The sequence below is a fragment of the Oryctolagus cuniculus genome, chromosome 1 (genome assembly GCF_964237555.1).
Source record: "Oryctolagus cuniculus chromosome 1, mOryCun1.1, whole genome shotgun sequence".
NCBI classification, from domain to species: domain Eukaryota; kingdom Metazoa; phylum Chordata; class Mammalia; order Lagomorpha; family Leporidae; genus Oryctolagus; species Oryctolagus cuniculus.
In genome coordinates, this window is record NC_091432.1 from 211,053,594 (window position 1) to 211,074,456 (window position 20,863).

The following is a 20,863-nucleotide window of genomic DNA, read 5'->3' on the forward strand; positions in this document are numbered from 1 at the left end:
CTCTGCGTCTCTTGGCCCAGTGAGTCTAATTGATTTTTTTTCCTAATGTCTTTGAAAAATTTGTTTTCACAGCCATTTAGCTGCCTTAGTGCAGATCCTTACCTTACTTAGGCTCTTGCATTATCTTCTTCCCAATCTGATCTCTTCCCTGCCAGAGTAGAATATCTATCTATCTTTCTTTCTTTCTTTCTTTCTTTTTTTTTTTTTTTTTTTTTGACAGGCAGAGACAGAGAGAAAGGTCTTCCTTTGCCGTTGGTTCACCCTCCAATGGCCGCCACGGCCGGTGCACCGCGCTGCTCCGATGGCAGGAGCCAGGTGCTTCTCCTGGTCTCCCATGGGGTGCAGGGCCCAAGCACTTGGGCCATCCTCCACTGCACTCCCTGGCCACAGCAGAGAGCTGGCCTGGAAGAGGGGCAACTGGGACAGAATATGGCGCCCCATCCAGCACTAGAACTCGGGGTGCCGGCGCCGCAGGCAAAGGATTAGCTTAGTGAGCCATGGCGCCGGCCGTGGCCTCATTAACTCTGTCTCTTGGCCATTCTCCCCAGTATTTATTTCTTTTTCTTTCTTTTTTTTTTTTTTTTTTTTAATATTTACTTGTTTGAAAGAGTTGCACAGAGAGAGAATGAGAGGCAGCAAGTGAGAGGGATCTTACATCCAGTGGTTCACTCCCCAGCTGTCCGCAGCAGCCAGAGCTGCGTTGATCCGAAGCCAGGAGCCAGGAGCTTCTTCGGGGTCTCCCATGCAGGTATAGGGGCCCAAGGACTTGGGCCATCTTCTACTGCTTTCCCAGGCCATAGCAGAGAGCTGGATTGGAAGTGGAACAGCTGGGTCTGAAACTAGTGCCCATACGGGATGCCGGCACTGCAGGCAGCGGCTTTACCCACTACGCCACAGAGCCAACCCCTCTCCCCAGTATTTCTACAAGTCACTTGCCTTTATATTTTTAAGATTTAAAATGTATCATACTGCTTATACGCATTTCTTTTTGAGTTTTTATAACAATTTATTAGGAAGCATTGTGTATAGAAGGTACGTTAACTGCACATGGGACTCTGGACCCTGACAACCTGCATGTGTATCTCAGCACCTGACTTACTAGTCATTGATGCTTTGATCGTGTTCTATTTTTTTTTTAAGTTTTATTTATTTATTTGAAAGTTGGAGTTTCGCAGAGAGAGAAACAGAGGCAGAGAGAGGTCTTCCCTCCGCTGGTTCACTCCCTAGTTGGCTGCAACAGCCGGAGCTGCGCTGATCCAAAGCCAGGAGCTTCTTCTGGGTCTCCCATGCGGGTGCAGGGGCCCAAGGGCTTAGGCCATCTTCTGCTTTTCCAGGCCATAGCAGAGAGCTGGATTGGAAGAGAAGCAGCCAGGACTCGAATTGGCACCCATATGGGATGCCGGCACTGTAGGCAGCGGCTTTAACCTACTGTGCCACAGCGCCGACCCCAACCTCCTCATTTTTAAAAGGAGGTGAAAATAGACCTTCCTCAGAGAGAGCTCCTCTGTGATAAGTAATGTGAAACATCATGTTAAAAATAGTATCAACCTGATCTTCTCCAGCTCTTAATTTTGTTTATATTAATGCTGATTCTGCATCTGGGAAGTAGGTTACTTTTGTTTTCAGCATTCACTGTCTATGTGCTAAAATTCTATCCATGGATAATCAAAAAACAAAAATATTAAAAAGTGCCTTTATACATCGGTAAAGAAAGGTCATGTAGTTCTGTTATGGTAATGAAATACCTGAGGCCAGTTACCTAAACAAGTTTATTTGCTCCCATTTCCGAAGGTTCAAGTTCATGGCGTTGACAGGCTCTGGTAAAAGCATGATAGCACGTGGCATCACAGTGGCAGGAGCATGTGCAAGAGGAGGTGAAGATTACATGATGGGGCAGGAAGCCAGAGAGAGGAAGAGGGGCTTTGTGACAACTACTCTTTTTTTTTTTTTTTAATATATATATATATTTTTTTTTGACAGGTAGAGTGGACAGTGAGAGAGAGAGACAGAGAAAGGTCTTCCTTTGCTGTTGGTTTACCCTCCAATGGCCGCCGCGGCCGGCGCGCTGCAGCCGGCACACCGCGCTGATCCGATGGCAGGAGCCAGGTGCTTCTCCTGGTCTCCCATGGGGTGCAGGGCCCAAGGACTTGGGCCATCCTCCACTGCACTCCCTGGCCACAGCAGAGAGCTGGCCTGGAAGGGGGCAACCGGGACAGAATCTGGCGCCCCGACTGGGACTGGAACCCGGTGTGCTGGCGCCGCAAGGCGGAGGATTAGCCTAGTGAGCCGCAGCGCCGGCCGACAACTACTCTTGAGAATTAACTCAGGGTCTCATGAGAATTACTTTAATATCTTCTAAGGGCAGTGCCCACCCCACCCCCAAATGAGCCAGCCAGCTCCCATTAAGCTCCTCCTAAATGGTTCTACACATCTCAGCATCACCATGTTGGGGGACAAGCATCTAACACATAAAACTTTGGGAGATAATGCACATCCACACCGTAGCAGGTCATTAAGCGATATATAAATGCTTAATTTGCTCAAGGACACTTAAATTTCTTTTCCAGCTATTAAATACCTTTTTTTAAAAAAAAAAATTGTATAGAAAAAAAGTCATAATTCAGTAGATAGCGAGTGCCCTTGAAACTGATGCAAAATGACACGATCCCCTGTATGGCTAAACCTGCATTCAGGTGGGGAAAAGAAAAAATATGAAACAGAAAATAAATGGCAACTCACAGTAACTGTGAAGAACACGGAATTTCCAAAAGGAAAACAAAGCACGGTGGCTAGCAGCACCTGCCTGGGCCTATAACTGGTAAATGTAGAACTGAAGTGTGTGAAGGAACTGGCCACACAGCTGGCACATGTAAAGACTCTGGAGAGACAAGATGGGGCTTGCTGACATAGTCCAGAGACCAATGTGGTGGAGGATCACTGAGGGTGTGAGATGAGGTTTTCTTTTTTGTAAAGTTCACTTTTGCAACTGGCTGAAGAATGGGTTGAAGGTACGGGGGCAGGAGTGGAAGCAGGCTGTAGTCCAGACTGGAGGTTGTCTGTAGGCTGTTCTTGAGTAATGGCTGTGCAGAAAAAGGAGCTAGATGCATTTTGGGATATAATTTACAGATGGGACCTAATAAATAAGCTGGCAGATTAGATGTGGAAGGAGGGGAAAGGGTTAAAACCACTGTTTCTGGTTGCAGCCCTTGAGTGCTTAGAGGTACCATTTGTTGAATAGGGGAAGACAGATAATGGCGTGATAGGCTTGAGGAGGAAATCTTTATTAGAGTTAGTTGAGAGGTGAGTGGAAAGTGAGGAAATGTGGAGATAGCAGGTGTGGACAGCTCTTGCTTTGAAGGAAGAAAGCAGATAAATGAACCACTTCCTGAAAGAGGAATTGATATGAGGTCAAGGGAGTGTGGTGTGTCTTGGGCTGACATGAAGGAAATGTGAGGATAATAAAGCAGAGAGGGCAAGTAGGATAATCAAGTCCAGCTCTTTGAGATGGGGAGAATGGCAGTAGTACCTAGAATACCAAAAAAAGATTGATTTAGTGAGGTCTGTTTATGGGGGAAGGTTACTTGCAGCAAATCTGAGTGTTGTGTGCTGTTTTCTGAAGAGCAAGTTAAGTCTTCACCCTCAATGGAGAACTGGAGAGAGCCTCTGAGAAGTGACTTACTGGGAGAATAATAGTAGTAGTCCTTAAGGCATTGGGCTTTGCAGTATGAGATTTTCACCTTCTAGTTCCTGGCCTCCTTTTATCCACTGTGTTGGTGATAACACAAGATGGCAAATGAAAACTGCAAACTTCCACATCACAATTGATTGCTTAAAAAGCCCCTTCTATGTTTTCTAGATTCATCTGTCTTCTCACAGGTTACCTTCCCTGACATCCTCCTAATTCTTTGTTAAATTTGTACCTGGTGTTTCTCTTGTACTTATGAGGCATATTAGTTTTCTAATGCTACTATACTCCCCAAACTTCATGGTATAATAACAACACAGATGTATTACCTTGCAGTACTAGGGTAGACAGACCTGCCACTGGACTCACTGGGCTGAAATCATGGGGTCAGCAGGGCTGCTTTCCTTTCTGGAGATTTGGGAAGAATTTGTTTATTTTTTCCATCCTCTGGAGGCTTCCTTCATACCTTGGGTTCTGGCACCAGCATCTCTGGTCCTACTGTTTGTCCTCTCTGACCTTCTCATCTGTCTCCCTTTTCTTGTGATTATGCTGAGCCTGTCTTAAAGTCAGCTGATAAGCAAACTTAATTTCATGAATAACCCCAATTTTCCTTTACTGTGCAACAACATATTTGTAGATTCAAGGGATTAGGACATGGATGTCTTTAGGTAACCATTAATCTCCATGCTATAAAAAATGATATTATTTGTCCTGCTATTTATCTTTGTAACCCTAGCACAGTAGTGGCTAAAGCATAAGCATGTATAAAGTCAAGAAGTATATAGAAAATTTCCCCTGTCTCTTTAGTGACAGGTCAGTCTTACGAGAATATGGTGACTGAGATCATGTCAATGGGCTATGAACGAGAGCAAGTAATTGCAGCCCTAAGAGCCAGTTTCAACAACCCTGACAGAGCTGTGGAGTATCTTTTAATGGTAAGAAACATATTTTACTTTTCTTCATTCAAATTGCTTAAGATAAAATCTCAAGAAACTTGGATTTTAAGTGACAAGTTAATAATTCACTGGAGAAGAATAATGTATACTAGATAATTTATATAATGCTTTTATTTTTTCAAATATGTCAGTATTTTGTGTTGACAAAATATTTTCTAAAAAATTCTGATGTGTTTTTAGTTAGAAAGCAACATGACTAAATTAGTTGTGAAATTAGCTGTCCAGTTAGAGAAAGTACCCTGTAGCCCAGTTGGTGTGTTGGGGAGAGGAATTAATTGTTGATTGAATGGTCTAACATTTCAGTAGTTATCTTTAAATGCTGGCAACTTGTTTATCTATGAAATTCGTTTGTAACTGAGCAGTCCTGTTGGATTAATAATTGTTGTGGAGCCCCTAAACAGATCTACTTTGCCTTTTTTTTTTTTAATGGAACAACTTTGAGTAGTACCTGATTTAGAATTCTGTCTGCATTAATTTAATATTATCAGATTTGTATGTGAGATTTTGAGGTACAAAAAAATGATTCACTGTTTCCAAAGTTACTGGATTTTAAAACTACTGTGTAGCATCAACTCTGATAATGTAAATAATAGAAATGAGTTCATGAAACAATTTCCAGTGGGTTTGTTTGTTTTGGGTTTTTTGGGTTTGTTTTAATAGACTTAGTGTTTGTTCAAGTGAAAGTGAATGGATAGAAGAAGTGTTGCTCATTTCCATAGTAAGAGTCTGTAATTCCACCTGAGAGAATTAGAGGTAGATCTGCAGCAGTGATGGGTAGCTTGTTAGTTAACAAACCTGTTTGGGAACTTGACAGAAACTCAAGACCTTTTATCTGTGTAGCCTGTTAGTGCTTAGTAACAACTCATGAAAGGATTAGAATTGATGAACTCTCTCAAAACTGTTTGCATTGCCTACAGTTAACAGCTAATTTTCTGGCAGCCATTACCTTGTTCATTCTTTATTTTGAATGAGATTGGCTTCTGGTTTATTTGCAAATGGAAGCATTTGTGCTCTCTTACTCCAGTTGTAATATTCCTTCATTTTGCCTTTCCCAAAATCAGCAAAAATTTAATAAAGATTTTTTTAAATGGTTGTAGAAGAGAAGCCTGTAAATCATGTACATCAAGATACAGTCACGAAAGTGAGTGCAGTTTTAAGCTGCAGTAACTTCTGCTAGACAATAGTTATAACAGATAGAGCAGACTCAGTAGAAAGCATCACCTAAATGTTATGTCAGCTTCTTTAGATCAGTTTTGTGTATTTTTTTAAAAATTGCTTCTGTTGCACTTTCTGGATGATGCTTTCTCAGGACTGTGGCTTAGTAGAGGAGACCCTCCTGCCTGGTCCTTGTGGTCACCTGTCTGTTGGACTTGTCTGTTAGTAATTGTTCTTTCTAGAATCATTTCACAACTGTCAAGTGAGCATCTAAAACTTTTCTCTGGATGAACTTAAGACCGGCATTACGAATATGATCCTTTTTATCACGGAGCAACAGCTGATGAAAGTGTCTAAGTAGTTAGAAAATTAACTAATGCAATATAGCACACAAACTTTGGTTCTGTTCAATTTAAAATGACAGAGAGCTTTTATGACTGTTAGGTATCTTACAGGAGAGTGCAGGCACAGCTAGGAGAAGATTCCCCTCATCGTGTGAAGTTCTGTTGGACAGTGTTGCCTTCTGTTACCACATTATGGCTTCTTCCACATCATGCCTAGGTCGTTTCTAATCTGATTTTAATTCATGCAGCTTAATGCTCTTTAGTCCTTGATTTTTAATTCGAATAGACATCTGTTTGATGTGTTGGAACTAGACAAGGATATTAAAATAGACCATAAGTCTTTTTCTCTAATATTTAACTAATTTTGCATGATAGGGTATTTTAAAGCTTGGAAATTGTGTTGTAGGGAATTCCTGGAGATAGAGAAAGTCAGGCTGTGGTTGAGCCCCCGCAAGCAGCTGGTACCGGAGCTCCTCAGTCTTCAGCAGTGGCTGCAGGTGCCGCAACTACAACTGCGACGACGACGACAACTAGTTCTGGAGGTAAAGCAGAGTCCTGAATGGGGGAAGAAATGCCCCCTGAGTTTTTAGTATGCAGTGATTTAATCAGAAATGTTTTGGGGGTGAGGTTCATTCCCAGTGCATTCATATCACCTTTTTTTTTTTTTTTTTTTTTTAAAAAGATTGATTTATTTTGAGAGAGTTGGAGAAAGAGATCTTCATTCACTGGTTCACTCCCCAAATGGCTGGAAAGGCCAATGCTGAGCAAGGAGCCAGGAATTCATCTGGGTGGCAAGGGCCCAAACACTGGACCATCTTCCATTGCTTTTCGAGGCATGTTAGCAGGGAGCTGGATCAGAAGCGGAACAGCTGGGACATAAACTGTCACCCATATGGGATGCCAGTGTCACAGGCAGCCACTTTACACACTATGCCACAGTACCAGCTCCTTGTATATTTCTATTCACTAATGTTAGAAAGAGGCCCAAAAGAAATTCTACCAAGAAGATGTAAAAGGTATCCTTGCTTATATTAAACATCAGTACTGCTGTAGTTTAGTCAATGGGCATATCCCTTTTAGTTTATTTTAAGGAAAAGATGTTTCCCAGTTTGCATTTAACTGTCTCCTTTACTTGTCAGTACCCATTCAATTGCCTTGAGTCTTAACTGCAGAGCACAGCTTGGAGCCCATGGTAGGCCCAGGAATTACAAAGTGTTCTTCATTCTTTCTTACGTATGTTGGTAAGTGATCTAAACTGTTAATTTCAAGGAGGCAATTTTTCTTCATACATTTCCTAACTCTGATCAAGGTAGTCACTGCGGATTGACAGCAGTCCTTAAGTGCCTCTTCCAGAAGACAGGCCTGTCCTTTGTTTAGGTTCAGCACAATCATGGAAAGAGAAGGCCACGACTCTGGTTCAGATTTGGGGTGCTCTCCCATTTGGCATATATTTGAGAACTTGATCTTTCAATCTCATTTTTTTTTATACAACTAATGTTAAGGGGTCATCACTATGGAATAGAAGGTTAAGCCATCACCTACTGTGCCAGGATCCCATATGGGTGCCAATTCACATTCTGGTTATTGCACTCCCATCCAGCTCCCTGCTAATGCCCCTGGGAAAGCAGCGGAGGATGGCCCAAGGGCTTTGGTCCCTGCTCCCATGTGGAAGACCTGGAAGAACCTCCTGGCTCCTGGCTCTGGCCTGGTCCAGTCCTGGCTGTTGCCACGATCTGGGGAGTATACCAGCAGATGGAAGACTTCTCTCTGACTCTGCGTATGCATTTCTCTGTAACTCTGCCTTTCAAATAAATGAGTAAACCTTAAAAAAAAAAACTAGTGTTAAACAAAATAAATAGCCATGTGTTATGGTCAATTCAGTTTGAAAGATTTCTTCCTCAGTAATTTAGGAAATGACAATATCTAAAAAATCTCATCTTGTTAGTAACCTCAAGAACAATTTTATATACATATTTTTCATACAACATGAGGAGGTAAGGACCAGCACTCCGAGAGTCACAAATTCTGTATCTTGTGCCTCATTTGGTATTAATTTTGACTATTGTAAAGGGATCTGAGATGAAGGCACTTTAGATGTGTTAACACTAGGTTGTTTTGCATCTTAGTTACCTCAAAGATTTGTGAATCACATGATTACATTTTAATTGGTGAAAGCCCACATATTTATGACATTGATGCCATAAGATCATGCCATCTAGTGATGGCATAACCATCTGAATTTGTATAAATCCATCCTGTGATGAACATACAGTAACAAAATTATATGACTACACATTTCTCAGACAGTATCCCATCATTAAGAGACTCATAAGTGTATTACAAAGTGAGATTTTTGTTTTTGTCAGTCCTGCTACATTTGTTGCATAGGAACCTATGAGCAACAGGAACAACTTTTAGTACTCTTTATTTTCATTGAACGCAAGCAAGGCACAAGTTCTTAGTAGTTTTGGACTTTATTGAGTGCCTAGGCAGTTGTAGGGAAGTTTGATTCCTACAGTGTTCTGCACTCTCCAGCTTTGCTGATCAGAATGATTTCAGCAGTGTAAGACTTATACATAGTTTGAAAATTTCACTGTTTGTACCGTTTTTATTACTCTTGAAAACTCGAAATTTTAACTGAGTGTTTGCAGTCTTACTGTATGATTAAAGCTATTTTATATTTATTGCTTTTGTTTAAAAATGTGTTTGTGTATTTTAGGACATCCCCTTGAATTTTTACGGAATCAACCTCAGTTTCAACAGATGAGACAAATTATTCAACAGAATCCCTCCCTGCTTCCAGCATTGCTACAACAGATAGGTCGAGAGAATCCTCAATTACTACAGGTGACTCTTTAATCAGTATTAATTTAGAAAGTGGGGCCTAGAGTGTATTATATTTTGAAATGGTCTATGATTATTCCTGTTCCCCACTGACTCTTTGAGAATAGTTAGACCATCTTTCCAGCCTACACTCAGTAGAATATTATGTTCTAGAAGGGTATACTGAAAAGAGTTGCATTTGTACTAAAGTATAGAGGTTGTGTTAATTTAAATCAGTTAATAAGTTTGGGAAACATTTTATATTTCCTTCTTAGAGATTCCCAATGTACATTAACATATTAAAGAATCTGAGAAGCTATTTAACGAAGAAACTGTTTAACTTTTTAAAATCACTTTCCCCAAGGTTATTACCTAAAGATCATTGCCTCTTAGAAAGTAAAGCTGTAGGCTTTTTTGATACTCAGATCACCCCAAGTATTAGAGTTTTCTACAGTATTGTACTGCCTTCTCGTGTGGAAGTTACAAAAAAAGAAATACATATATTTTATACTCCCATTGTATTTTAGCTAATTTTATGAGGAAGGCACAGTGTTTAGGTATAAGAATTTAGATTTGCTGTTCACTATTTGCCTTACTCAGAAGTGACAAGTTTTGTTAATAGTACATAAGTACATCTGTAAAAGACAGAATTACTCTGAAGTATCACAGTTGCAGTTACAGATTTGTGTTTAAAATTTCTGTTTTGCTTGAGGTAACTAATATCAATGTATTGTTTTTCTCTGCCCTTCAAATCACCACAGCAAATTAGCCAACACCAGGAGCATTTTATTCAGATGTTAAATGAACCAGTTCAGGAAGCTGGCAGTCAAGGAGGAGGAGGAGGTGGAAGTGGCAACGCAGGAATTGCAGAAGCTGGAAGTGGTCATATGAATTACATTCAAGTAACACCTCAGGAAAAAGAAGCTATAGAAAGGGTGAGTCTGAGTAAAGCTAAAGATGTTGAGTTCCACTAGCCACAATTCAAATGCTCAGTAGTCACTTTGGGCTACTGTTAGCTAGAGCAGATCCAGAGTATTTTCTGTCACTACAGAGCCAAAGAGAACTTTGTCAAGGGACTGTGGTCAGATAGTCTGGTCCTTTGCAAAATCAAGGGTCTAGCAGTAATTCGCCAGTCTTGGAAGAAACAGATGTGAATACATCAGGGTACTACAAAAATTTCACTGGTGTTTTTAAAACTTTAAGCTTTAAGAAAAAGTATCTTAAAATATACCCAATTCTAAATTACCAGTTATTTAATTTATATTTCACTGTGAACATCAGGACCTAGCTATCCTGTTTCACTTTGTATCTTTATCAGGTTGACCATTGCAGGTTGTGGCACTGCAGACACCTGGTTTTTATCATTTTGTGATTGGTCAGAGGATCATAACACTTCCCTGTCGTAGCAAAGTCATCTAGATAATAATTTGTCCTTGTTTATGATACTATATATACTATATATAATATATAAGAGTGGTCAGGGTTTATAGTTATGTTTCCTAAAAGGTATTTAAGCTGGTCCCCTCCCCCCTTAAATGCCCAAGTGAGTAAACAGTACTTTTCTCACTTGTTCTGTAGTGACTAATTTTCTTTTGAATTTGGGGTTATTGGTTTGATTTATGTGTTGTTTATATTTTTCCTATTTTAAACATGTACTGTTGGTATTGGTACCTAGTGTTGCCTAAACCTAGGTTGTGTGGTTTACTCCTAACTTTTTCTTAAGAGTATTTAGCTCTTGCATATAGGTTTACAGTCCATTTTTAGTTATTTTTTTTATATATGATAGGAGGTGTTAGGGGCCCTACTTCATTGTTTTGCATATAGATAGCCAGTTGCCCCTGTACCATTTGTTGAAAAAGTAACTATGTTTCCTTTATTACATTGTCTTCGCTCCTTGTTGAGAATCAATTGATCATAAATGTGAGGGTTTGTGTCTAGCTTTTCAGTTCCATTGGTTTTTCTGTTTATTCTTGGGCTAGTATCTCACTGTCTTGTTTACTGTGGCTTTCTGTAACTTTTGAAATTGAGAAGTGTCAAGTGTTTCTAGTTTTATTCTTTCCCAAGATTGCTTTGGCTGTTTTGTACCCATTGCCACTGAGTATCAGTTTTAGGATCAGCTTGTCTAATTGCTCCCCCCCCCCCAATAAAACTGGCCGAGATTTGGTAGGGATTATCCTTATTCTGTGAATGAAATTGAGGAGTATTGAAATGTTAATAATACTGTGTTCCCAAGCCGTGAACATGGAATGTCTCCATTTATTATGTTTTACATAATCTCTTTCAATAGTGTTCTGTAGTTTTCATTGTAAAATTTTTGCATTGCCTTTGTTAGATTTATTCGTAAATTTTTTTTCTTTTTGATTCTATTATGAATGGGATTGTTCATTACTAGGTATATAGAAATACACTTTAATTTTGTATGCTAATCTCAAATCTTAAAATCTTCTGAATTCATCTGCTAGTTCTAAGAATTTATATGTGTGTTCCTTAGGATTTGTTCTGGATGCTCTATAGCGAAAATAGAGATAGTTTTCCTCCTTTCCAATGTGAATGCCTTTTATTTCTTTTTCTTGTCTAATTGCCCTATCTGGTGCCTTCAGTATATTGGTACATAGACATAGCAAGGGCCAGCATCCTTGTCTTGTTCTTGATCTTACAGGAAAGCATTCAGTCTGTGGTTTTTTCTGGATGCCCTTTGTCAGGTTAAGGAGGTTCCCTTCTATTTCTAGTTTATTGAATGTTTTCGTCATTAAAGAGTTTTGGATTCTGTCAAGTGCCTTTCTGTATTGAGATAATCATATAGTTTTGTCTTTTCCTTTCTTCCTCTCTTCCTGTCCTTCCTGTCCTTCCTTCCCTCCCTCCCTCCCTCCCTCCCTCCCCTATTTGAAAAGCAGAATTACAGAGAGAGAAAGAGAGATCTTCCATCCACCAGTTCACGTCCCAGATGGCTGCAGTTGTCAGAGAGGGCTGGTCTGAAGCCAGGGGCCCAAGCACTTGAGCCATCCTCTGCCACTTTTCCCAGGCTATCAGTAGGGCGCTGGATGAAAAGTGGTACAACCGGGACTCAAACCAGTGCCCATATGGGATGACAGCATCACAGACAATGGCTTAACCCTCTACAACACAACACCAGCCCCCTATTTTTTATTTATTTTAAGATTTATTTATTTATGTGAAGAGCAGAGGGGCAGAATAAGCAAGAAAAAGTGAAAACATTTCCTATCCACAGGTTTACTCATCAAATGGCCACAGCCAGCAAAAGCCAGGAGTCTGGAATTCCATCCAGGTTTTCTGCATGGGTAGCAGGGGCCAAGTACTTGGGCCATCCTTTGCTGTCTTCCCAGGCACATTGACAGGGAGCTAGACTGGAAACCAAGCAGCCAAGCTGGAAGCGGTGCTCCAGTGCAGGATTCCAGTGTCGAAAGTGGTGGCTTAACCCACTGCACAACGCTGGCCTCTTGGTTTGTTCTTTTAATGTGCTTTATTAACATCGATAGATTTTTTATGTTGAACCAGCCATGCATTCCTTGGATAAATCCCACTTGTCATGGTATACACTTTTTTGTATTTTCTAAATTTAGTGATTTAGCAGTTTTTTGAGAATTTTCACATCCCTGTTTGTGATGAATATTGAACTGCACTTTTCTCATAGCATGTTTGATTAAGAATTGATATTAAATCTTCCTTAAAAGGTTGATAGGATTCACCAGTAAAGTTATCTGTGCCTTGGCTTTTCTTTTAGGGAAGTTTTGTGGTTATTCTTCTAAGGATTTTATTTTTACAAAAAGTAGTACTATTTCTGCGTATATTCCTGGTTTTCGTAGTTTGAGTTCTCAGATTTCTTTTTTTCTTGTTGGGTTTAAATAAAGATTTATCAGTCTTGGCCGGCGCCACGGCTCAATAGGCTAATCCTCCGCCTGTGGTGCCGGCACACCGGGTTCTAGTACCGGTCGGGGCACTGGATTCTGTCCCGGTTGCCCCTCTTCCAGGCCAGCTCTCTGCTGTGGCCAGGGAGTGCAGTGGAGGATGGCCCAAGTGCTTGGGCCCTGCACCCCATGGGAGACCAGGAGAAGCACCTGGCTCCTGCCATCGGATCAGCGCGGTGCGCTGGCTGCAGCGCGCCAGCCGTGGCGGCCATTGGAGGGTGAACCAACGGCAAAGGAAGACCTTTCTCTCTGTCTCTCTCTCTCACTGTCCACTCTGCCTGTCAAAAAATAAAAGTATCTTCCAACATTTAAAAAAAAAAAAAAAGAGGCCGGCGCCGCGGCTCACTAGGCTAATCCTCCGCCTAGCGGCGCCGGCACACCGGGTTCTAGTCCCGGTCGGGGCGCCGGATTCTGTCCCGGTTGCCCCTCTTCCAGGCCAGCTCTCTGCTGTGGCCAGGGAGTGCAGTGGAGGATGGCCCAAGTGCTTGGGCCCTGCACCCCATGGGAGACCAGGAGAAGCACCTGGCTCCTGGCTCCTGCCATCGGATCAGCGCGGTGCGCCGGCCACAGCGCGCCGGCCATGGCGGCCATTGGAGGGTGAACCAACGGCAAAGGAAGACCTTTCTCTCTGTCTCTCTGTCTCACTGTCCACTCTGCCTGTCAAAAAAATAAAATAAAATAAAATAAAAGATTTATCAGTCTAACTCCTTTTTTAAAAGAACTAACCTTTGATTTTATTGAGTCTCTGTTAGTTTCCTAGTCTCTTATTTATTTCCTGTCTAATCTTTTTTCCTCTAATTTTCCTCTGCTTGCTTTGGGTTTAGTTTGCTCCTTTTTCTGGTTTGATATGATGGGAGATTAGGTTATTGGATATCTGTATTGATACAGATGTTTGTAGCTTTAAGCATCCCTCTAAACATTGCTGTCGCAGCAGCCCCCCGTAAGTTCATTATGCTGGATATTGTTCCCCTTTTTCTCAAGTATTTCCTCGTTTCTCTTGTGATTTCTTCTTTGATCCATTTGTTGTTTAGGATTGTTTTAATTTGCACATTTATGAACTTTCCCAATTTCCTCCCATTGATTTCTAAGGTTATTGCAGTGTGGTCAGAGAACATACGTTGCATAATACAATTTCAGTCTTCGATTTGTTTATGGCATAGCATGGTTTGAGGAGAATGTGTGCTAGTCAAATCTGTTTTTAGCTGCATTGTTGGCCTTCTGCCCAGCTGTTGTATATATATATATATTTTTTTTTTTTAGAAAGATTTGTTTTATTTATTTGAAAGAGTTTACACAGAGAAGAAGAGAGAGAGAGATGGCCGGTGCCATGGCTCACTAGGCTAATCCTCCACCTGTGGTGCCGGCACACCGGGTTCTAGTCCAGGTTGCCCCTCTTCCAGGCCAGCTCTCTGCTGTGGCCAGGGAGTGCAGTGGAGGATTGCCCAAGTCCTTGGGCCCTGCACACCATGGGAGACCAGGAGAAGTACCTGGCTCCTGCCATCGGAGCAGCGCGGTGGGCTGGCCCCAGCACACCAGCCATGGCGGCCATTGGAGGGTGAACCAACGGCAAAGGAAGACCTTTCTCTCTGTCTCTCTTTCTCACTGTCCACTCTGCCTGTCAAAAAATAAAAAAAATAAAAAAAAAGGAGAGAGAGAAGTCTTCCATCTTCTGTTCTCCCATGTGGGTGGGGTGCAGGGACCCAAGCACTTGGGCCATCCTCTGCTCCTTTCCCAGGCACATTAACAGGGAGCTGGATTGGAAGTGGAGCAGCCGGGACTTGAACTGCACACTGCAGACAGGGGCTTTAACCTACTTCGCCACAGCACCAGCCCCTGTTATTGAAAGTGTTGATATTGAAGATGTTAATTATTGTTGTTGAATTGTCAGTTTCTCCCTTTGATGGTTTCAGTTTTTTGTGTATTTGGGGGGCCTTGTTGTTATATATGTTTATAAATGTTGTGTTTTCCTGATCCTTTCCTTTAAAAAAATCATAAAATGTCTTTGTCTGTAGTAATATTATCTTTTTTTGTTTTAAAGGTTTATTTATTTTGAAAGTCAGTTACACAGAGAGAGGAGAGGCAGAGAGAGAGGTCTTCCATCCGATGGTTCACTCCTCAATTGGCCGCAATGGCCGGAGTTGTGCCCATCCGGAGCCAGGAGCTTCTTCTGGGTCTCCCATGTGGGTGCAGGGGCCCAAGTACTTGGGCCATCTTCTGCTGCTTTCCCAGGCCATAGCAGAGAGCTGTACTGGAAGTGGAGCAGCTGGGACTGGAACCAGCGCCCATGTGGAATGCCAGCACCACAGGCAGTGGCTTTACCCACTGTGTCACAGTGCTGGCCCCAGTAATATTATCTTAAAGACTTACTTTTTCTGAGTAAATATAACCAACTATTCAAGCTCTCTTTTGGTTATTTTTTGCATGTTATCTTTCCACCCTTTCATTTTGAGCATATTTGTGGCTTGAGTATAAAATAGGTGTCTTGTAAAAGCATGTAATTGAATTTTGCCCTATGTGTTCTTACTAGTGTAGGTTTAATCTGGGAAAGACCTAGATAACAAACTCATTTTTGTGTTTCCTTATTTCATGGATGAAGTTATTTGTGTTGAATTACATATTTGCCCAGTTGTTAAAGATCATTTCTGGAGGTAATCAAATATAAGGTAGTTGAGATGATGGAAAGCCTCTGTAACATACTAGGAAGGTGAAATTACGTAGCTGCTCTCACCATTTAATATGATATAAATGTTAAGGAGATAAAAATAGAATGCTATGTGTTTTGATTTCAAAATATAATTTGTAATGTTAATAATTGATCACTTGTTTTTTTAGTATGAAGTGTTGAATAAGGAGATTGAGAGTAATGGTTTGGGGCTGGCGCTTTGGCGCAGTGGGTTAAAGCCCTGGCCTGAAGAGCCAGCATCCCATATGGGCGCCAGTTCTAGTCCTGGCCGCTCCTCTTCCGATCCAGCTCTCTGCTGTGGCCTGGGAGAGCAGTAGAAGATGGCCAAGCCCTTGGGGCCCTGCACCCGCATGGGAGACCCAGAAGAAGCTCTCGGCTCCTGGCCTCGGATGGGTGCAGCTCCAGCCGTTGCGGCCAATTGGGGGGTGAACCAGCGGATGGAAGACATCTCTCTCTGTCTCTACCTCTCCCTGTAACTCTGTCTTTCAAATAAATAAAATAAATCTTTAAAAAAAGAGAGAGAGTAATGGTTCAGATTAAGGATTGGCTTTTGCAAATAAGACATGTTTGCTTTTGCCAAGTATGAAAAGAAAAGTAGACTCCTACAGGTGCTTTCATCCTGTCTTCCATGATAATATACTAAAACTCGCTGGAGGTAGCAGTTTCTGTAAGGTTATGTATTTATATCGCATTAGTTAACTTCATTTTTAGTGTCCCAGTGATTTATATATTTTCCTTCTTTTCTTACAGTTAAAGGCATTAGGATTTCCTGAAGGACTTGTGATACAAGCATATTTTGCTTGTGAGAAGAATGAGAATTTGGCTGCCAATTTTCTTCTACAGCAGAACTTTGATGAAGATTGAAAGGGACTCTTTTGTATCTCACACTTCACACCAGTGCATTACACTAACTTTGTTCACTGGATTTGTCTGGGATGACTTGGGCTCATATCCACAATACTTGGTATACGGTAGTAGATGGTTGGGGGTGGGGAGGGAGGGATCTAGGATACAGGGCAGGGATAAATACAGTGCATGTCTGCTTCAAGTAGCAGATGCTGCAGATCCACACAGTGTGTAAAATAGGATACAACCAAAAAATCAGCTTTTGCAGGTCTTTATTTCTTCGATAAAGCAGTAGGTAACTTTTCCTAGGTTTCACTCTTTTTAGTGTACTAGATCCAGAAATTTAGTGTAATGCCCTGCTTTATATTTCTTTGACTTAACATCAGTTTCAGAAAGAGTCTTTGCTACCTAGAATTTCATTCTCTGTTCATGGCAACACTGGATTCATGGCTTTGTGAAATTGAAAAAATTTTGGAGCAACTACAAACAGAAATGCCAAGTTATTGATGGTTGTTGCTGCTTCACATAAGTATAAAATTAATATGTAAGAAAGCCCATCTTCCATGTTAAATACCTGGGGTGGGGGAGGGGAAGAAAGGGAACCTTTTCTTAAAAATGAAAATAATTACTGCTATTTTAAAATTTGCTGATCATTGAGTTGAATGTGAGACCCTTCTAACATGATTTGAGGAGCTGTACAAGTATAGGCAGAGTTATTTTCCTGTTTACATTTTTGTTTTGTTTTGTTTTGGGGAAAAATTGGTAGGTGTCTAATTACTGTTTACTCTATTGTTATATTGCAGTAAAAGTTTTAAAACAACCATTGCATGTTTGCTTTTGGTGTATCCCTTTGTGAAATTAGCACTTTCGGGGCCAATGGAGAAATGCAGCATTCACTCTTCCTCTCTCTTCCCCTTTGTTCAGCAGAAATGTGTTTAGGAACAAGTCATAAGCCAAACTACTGCCTGTTTAAAAAACCCACAGAATGCTGATCCGGTTCAGGATTAATACAAATGTTCAAAACTGGGTTTCTGATACTTGTAAATGTTGTGCTTTATTAGATAAGAATGTATTACCATTAAAGTCATTAGTATTATACTGCTTTCAAAAAGAGAAGATAGACAAAACTGTAAGCCAGCATTTTAATTGCATTGAAGACTGGTGAGATCTTTGGAAGGGTTGGGAGATGTGACTGGAAAGTACTTTGGAAAATATACAATCAAGATATCTCATGGCGTATTAAAAGAAAGATCGCAATAGCAGTGTTGGTTTTTATTTGGAATTTTTTTTTTCAAATTCAGTTTTTTTCTTTGGACTCTCCATTGGCACTGTCATTTCATCATGAGAGGGGCCGTGCCTACTTGTTCAGTTTATCAAATCTGTTTTCCTGAGTATAAACAGTCTATTTAAGGAAATATTTTTTTTCTGCCATCTGATATTAAGATGAATTTGCACAAATATTTCCCTGCGTATATTCTCTTGCAGTGTCCCTAGCACAGTTTGGTGGTGGCTTTTCAGCTTTTACATCATGCGTTCATAACCTGTCTCTTATGAAAATAAACAAAACTCTTGATTTTCCTTCGCAGTGTATCATGTTTAATTTTTAAGTGTTTATTTCATAAACATAGCAAGCTTTTGGACTCCGTGTTACCTGTTTGCTTTATAATGAATTATGCATAATGTCTCGAGAATGAGATGAGGATTCATAAAGATGTTCATCTTTCAAGGCAATGAGTTGGCAAGGGGGTGACATTTCTGGTCAGATAATGGAATACACTCAATTGTTTTGTGACAGTTTTTATGTGCTACTTTATTGCTCAGTGCATTGTGAAAACTGGAAACAAACAGCAGCCACTTCTTTGGAAAGTGACAGCAGAAGTTGGTGACATGGAGCATTTGTCCTTGGACAACGGAACTACAGATAGAATTGATAATTACCAGAAGACAGCTCAGGCCAAGTTTTGATCATTCTTTACAGTACCTCAGCTGAGGCACCATACAAGAAATGGGCTTTTGGTACCTTTTGCTGTTATTGTTTAATTTACAAATAGATTTTGCTAAATCTCAATGTAAGTGGCTGTTTGACTTTGGAATTTTGCATTCACGGTATACTGTCATCTATTTCTTGAATTTTTAATTGTTCAGTTGCTCTGTGGAAAATGTGAGGAAGCTAAAGTTTATATTTGTGAAATTCTGTGCCATCCTCTAGTCAAATATTTCTTTTTGTTTAAAAATACTGAAGTGTTCCACCGTATAAATTTTTCCTGTACTAGATGGCCAAGATTCTAGAGATTTGATTATAAAATATTTTCAATACATCCAGCATTGCATTTCTCATTTTTTAAGTGATTGTTTGCTAGAATCTTAGATTGAAAATTGACAATCTCTCTATCACCAATACTTTTCTTCAGTACGAATGTAGCATAATAGCAAGCCAGGCACTGGTTCTTTGCTCAGCTGACACATGAACACAGAGAGGGGATACTTCATGGAGTGCAAATCAAGGTTCATGAGTGCTTTAGAGATTGCACTAGAGTTTCTGGGTTTTTCCATTATTGTCTTAAAGTAGCCAGCCAGAGAGGCGGATACAACACCTCCTTCCAGCTACACCCCCCCCCCCCCCCAATAGCAGTTCCAGGGAATGCGGCATTCCTAAGGAAGTCTGCTTTGTAAGTTCTGCAGCCATGAGGTTTGGGTGCCGGTTTCAGATATCCTCCCCTGTGAATTTTCCACTTTGTTCTGAACCTCAGTGAGTGAAATCTTGCTTACCTCCTGTTGTCTGGTCCAGATGCTAAGAATGCTCTTTACGTTTAAGTGTTCTAGGAAACAAAAATTGTTAAGTGAAAATGGTGGTTCACTTTTCAGTGTCTGTAATAGTTTTGTTGAAAAACATAGCCATGCTTGTTTATGTATATATTGTCTATAGCTGCTTTTGTATTACAAAAAAAAAAATTGATTTTGAGTAGCTGTCATGGCTTACAAAGCCTGAATAATTATCAGACTCTTTACCAAAAAAGTTTGCCAGCCCTGTAAATTTGTAAATTTAGTCCATCATATGTAAAATTGTATGATGTTCTGTAGTCCTTTTTGGCATTTTTGGACTCTTGGCTTTAGTTAAGTTTCTATATAGTAACACTTCTAGTTTCTCCTTTCAGAGAAAGGTGCGTTGTGTGTCTGACACACTAGCCTAGTGATTCTAAATGACCGTCTTGAAATTACTCTGCTATTGCTACATTGTTCAAAAAGCTAGGCTGTCGCTATACTGTTCCTTGTTAGAGTAAAATAATAAAATTTGTCACTGAGTACACTGAAAAGCAGATGACATAGTGACAGATCAACCGCAGCCTTAGAAATATCAGATGGCCCTGGAGTCAAGGTTAGAGCATTGGGAAGAAAAATATCCACTGCTGGCAGAGAATGAGTAGATCCACAGAGGGCAGAGTGTAGGACTTGTTTGGGTGATGTGCATTTGCCAGGACTGAGTAGCTAGAAATGGGACGGGCACTTACAAGGAGGCAGGGAGCAAAGGCTTGCACTTGGTAGGAGGAAGCACTGTGAAGGTTTGGGAACCGCAAGGATGGTGGGAGAGAATGACGGCTGTCGAGAGCCTCGTGTCCTGGTGTAGTTAGGCTTGGAAGCAGTAGTCCCTCAAGGAAGGGCTTGCACTGTGGAAAGGAGGCTGGGAGGATCAAAGGAACAGTGATGATAAACTGGCTTTGTGTGTGATGTGATGGAACCAGAGTGGTCTCTGCCTTTGAGTGTGGAATACTGTGTGACAGGCTATTTGAAGAAATGCATCCTTGCACCTAGCTTACCTTCCAGGAGCAGAAATTAGGAAGCAGCCCAGACTGTGGCCCTTGGTCTCCATAGGGGATTGGTCTCAGAACCTCAGTGGTTCCTTCCATGTCACTTACATGAAGTGGTGTAGTATTTGCATATGACCTATACATGTCCTCTTGTATACTATAAATCATCTCTAGGTTAAGCATGATGCCTGATAGAATGTAAATGCTATGGAAGTAGTATTGTTCAAGTGTGTGCTGTTTGATACAGTTTTCTGATTATTTTCCATCTGGTCAGTTGAATTATGGATAATGAAATCATATTTCCATGATGAAATGATTGGGAGCTCTGTCCTACACTTGTTCTCCACATGGGATTTGTGTAAATCAGGTTTCTCCAGAAAAATAGAACCAATAGAGTGTAGAGTGGGGTAACGGGAATTGGTTTTTGATTATGGAGGCCTTAAAATCCCATAAGTGGTCTGCACGCTGAGCTGGTGGTATGATTCACTCTGAAGCTGAACCCAAGAAGCCAAGGCAAGGGAGCGGAGGAGGGCACTGGGCTTGGGAGCCAGGAGTTATGTTCAAGGGCAGTAGATGGATGTCCCAGCTCAGAAAGTAGCTCAGCTGTTCTTGTGCCTTTTCTGTTCTGTTCAGACTCCT

General features: G+C 40.9%; 1 protein-coding gene across 1 annotated transcript in view; it reads left to right on the plus strand.

The window, feature by feature from the left end:
• RAD23B (RAD23 homolog B, nucleotide excision repair protein) overlaps positions 1 to 18,736 on the plus strand; it is a 49,199-nt gene extending 30,463 nt beyond the window's left edge. The window contains exons 6-10 of the mRNA XM_002708127.5: positions 4,493 to 4,620; positions 6,547 to 6,682; positions 8,860 to 8,987; positions 9,725 to 9,898; positions 16,323 to 18,736. Coding sequence (XP_002708173.1) covers positions 4,493 to 4,620; positions 6,547 to 6,682; positions 8,860 to 8,987; positions 9,725 to 9,898; positions 16,323 to 16,436 — 680 coding nt within the window. The 3' untranslated portion in view covers positions 16,437 to 18,736. The remainder of the gene's footprint in view (positions 1 to 4,492; positions 4,621 to 6,546; positions 6,683 to 8,859; positions 8,988 to 9,724; positions 9,899 to 16,322) is intronic.
• The last annotated feature ends 2,127 nt before the right edge of the window (positions 18,737 to 20,863 follow it).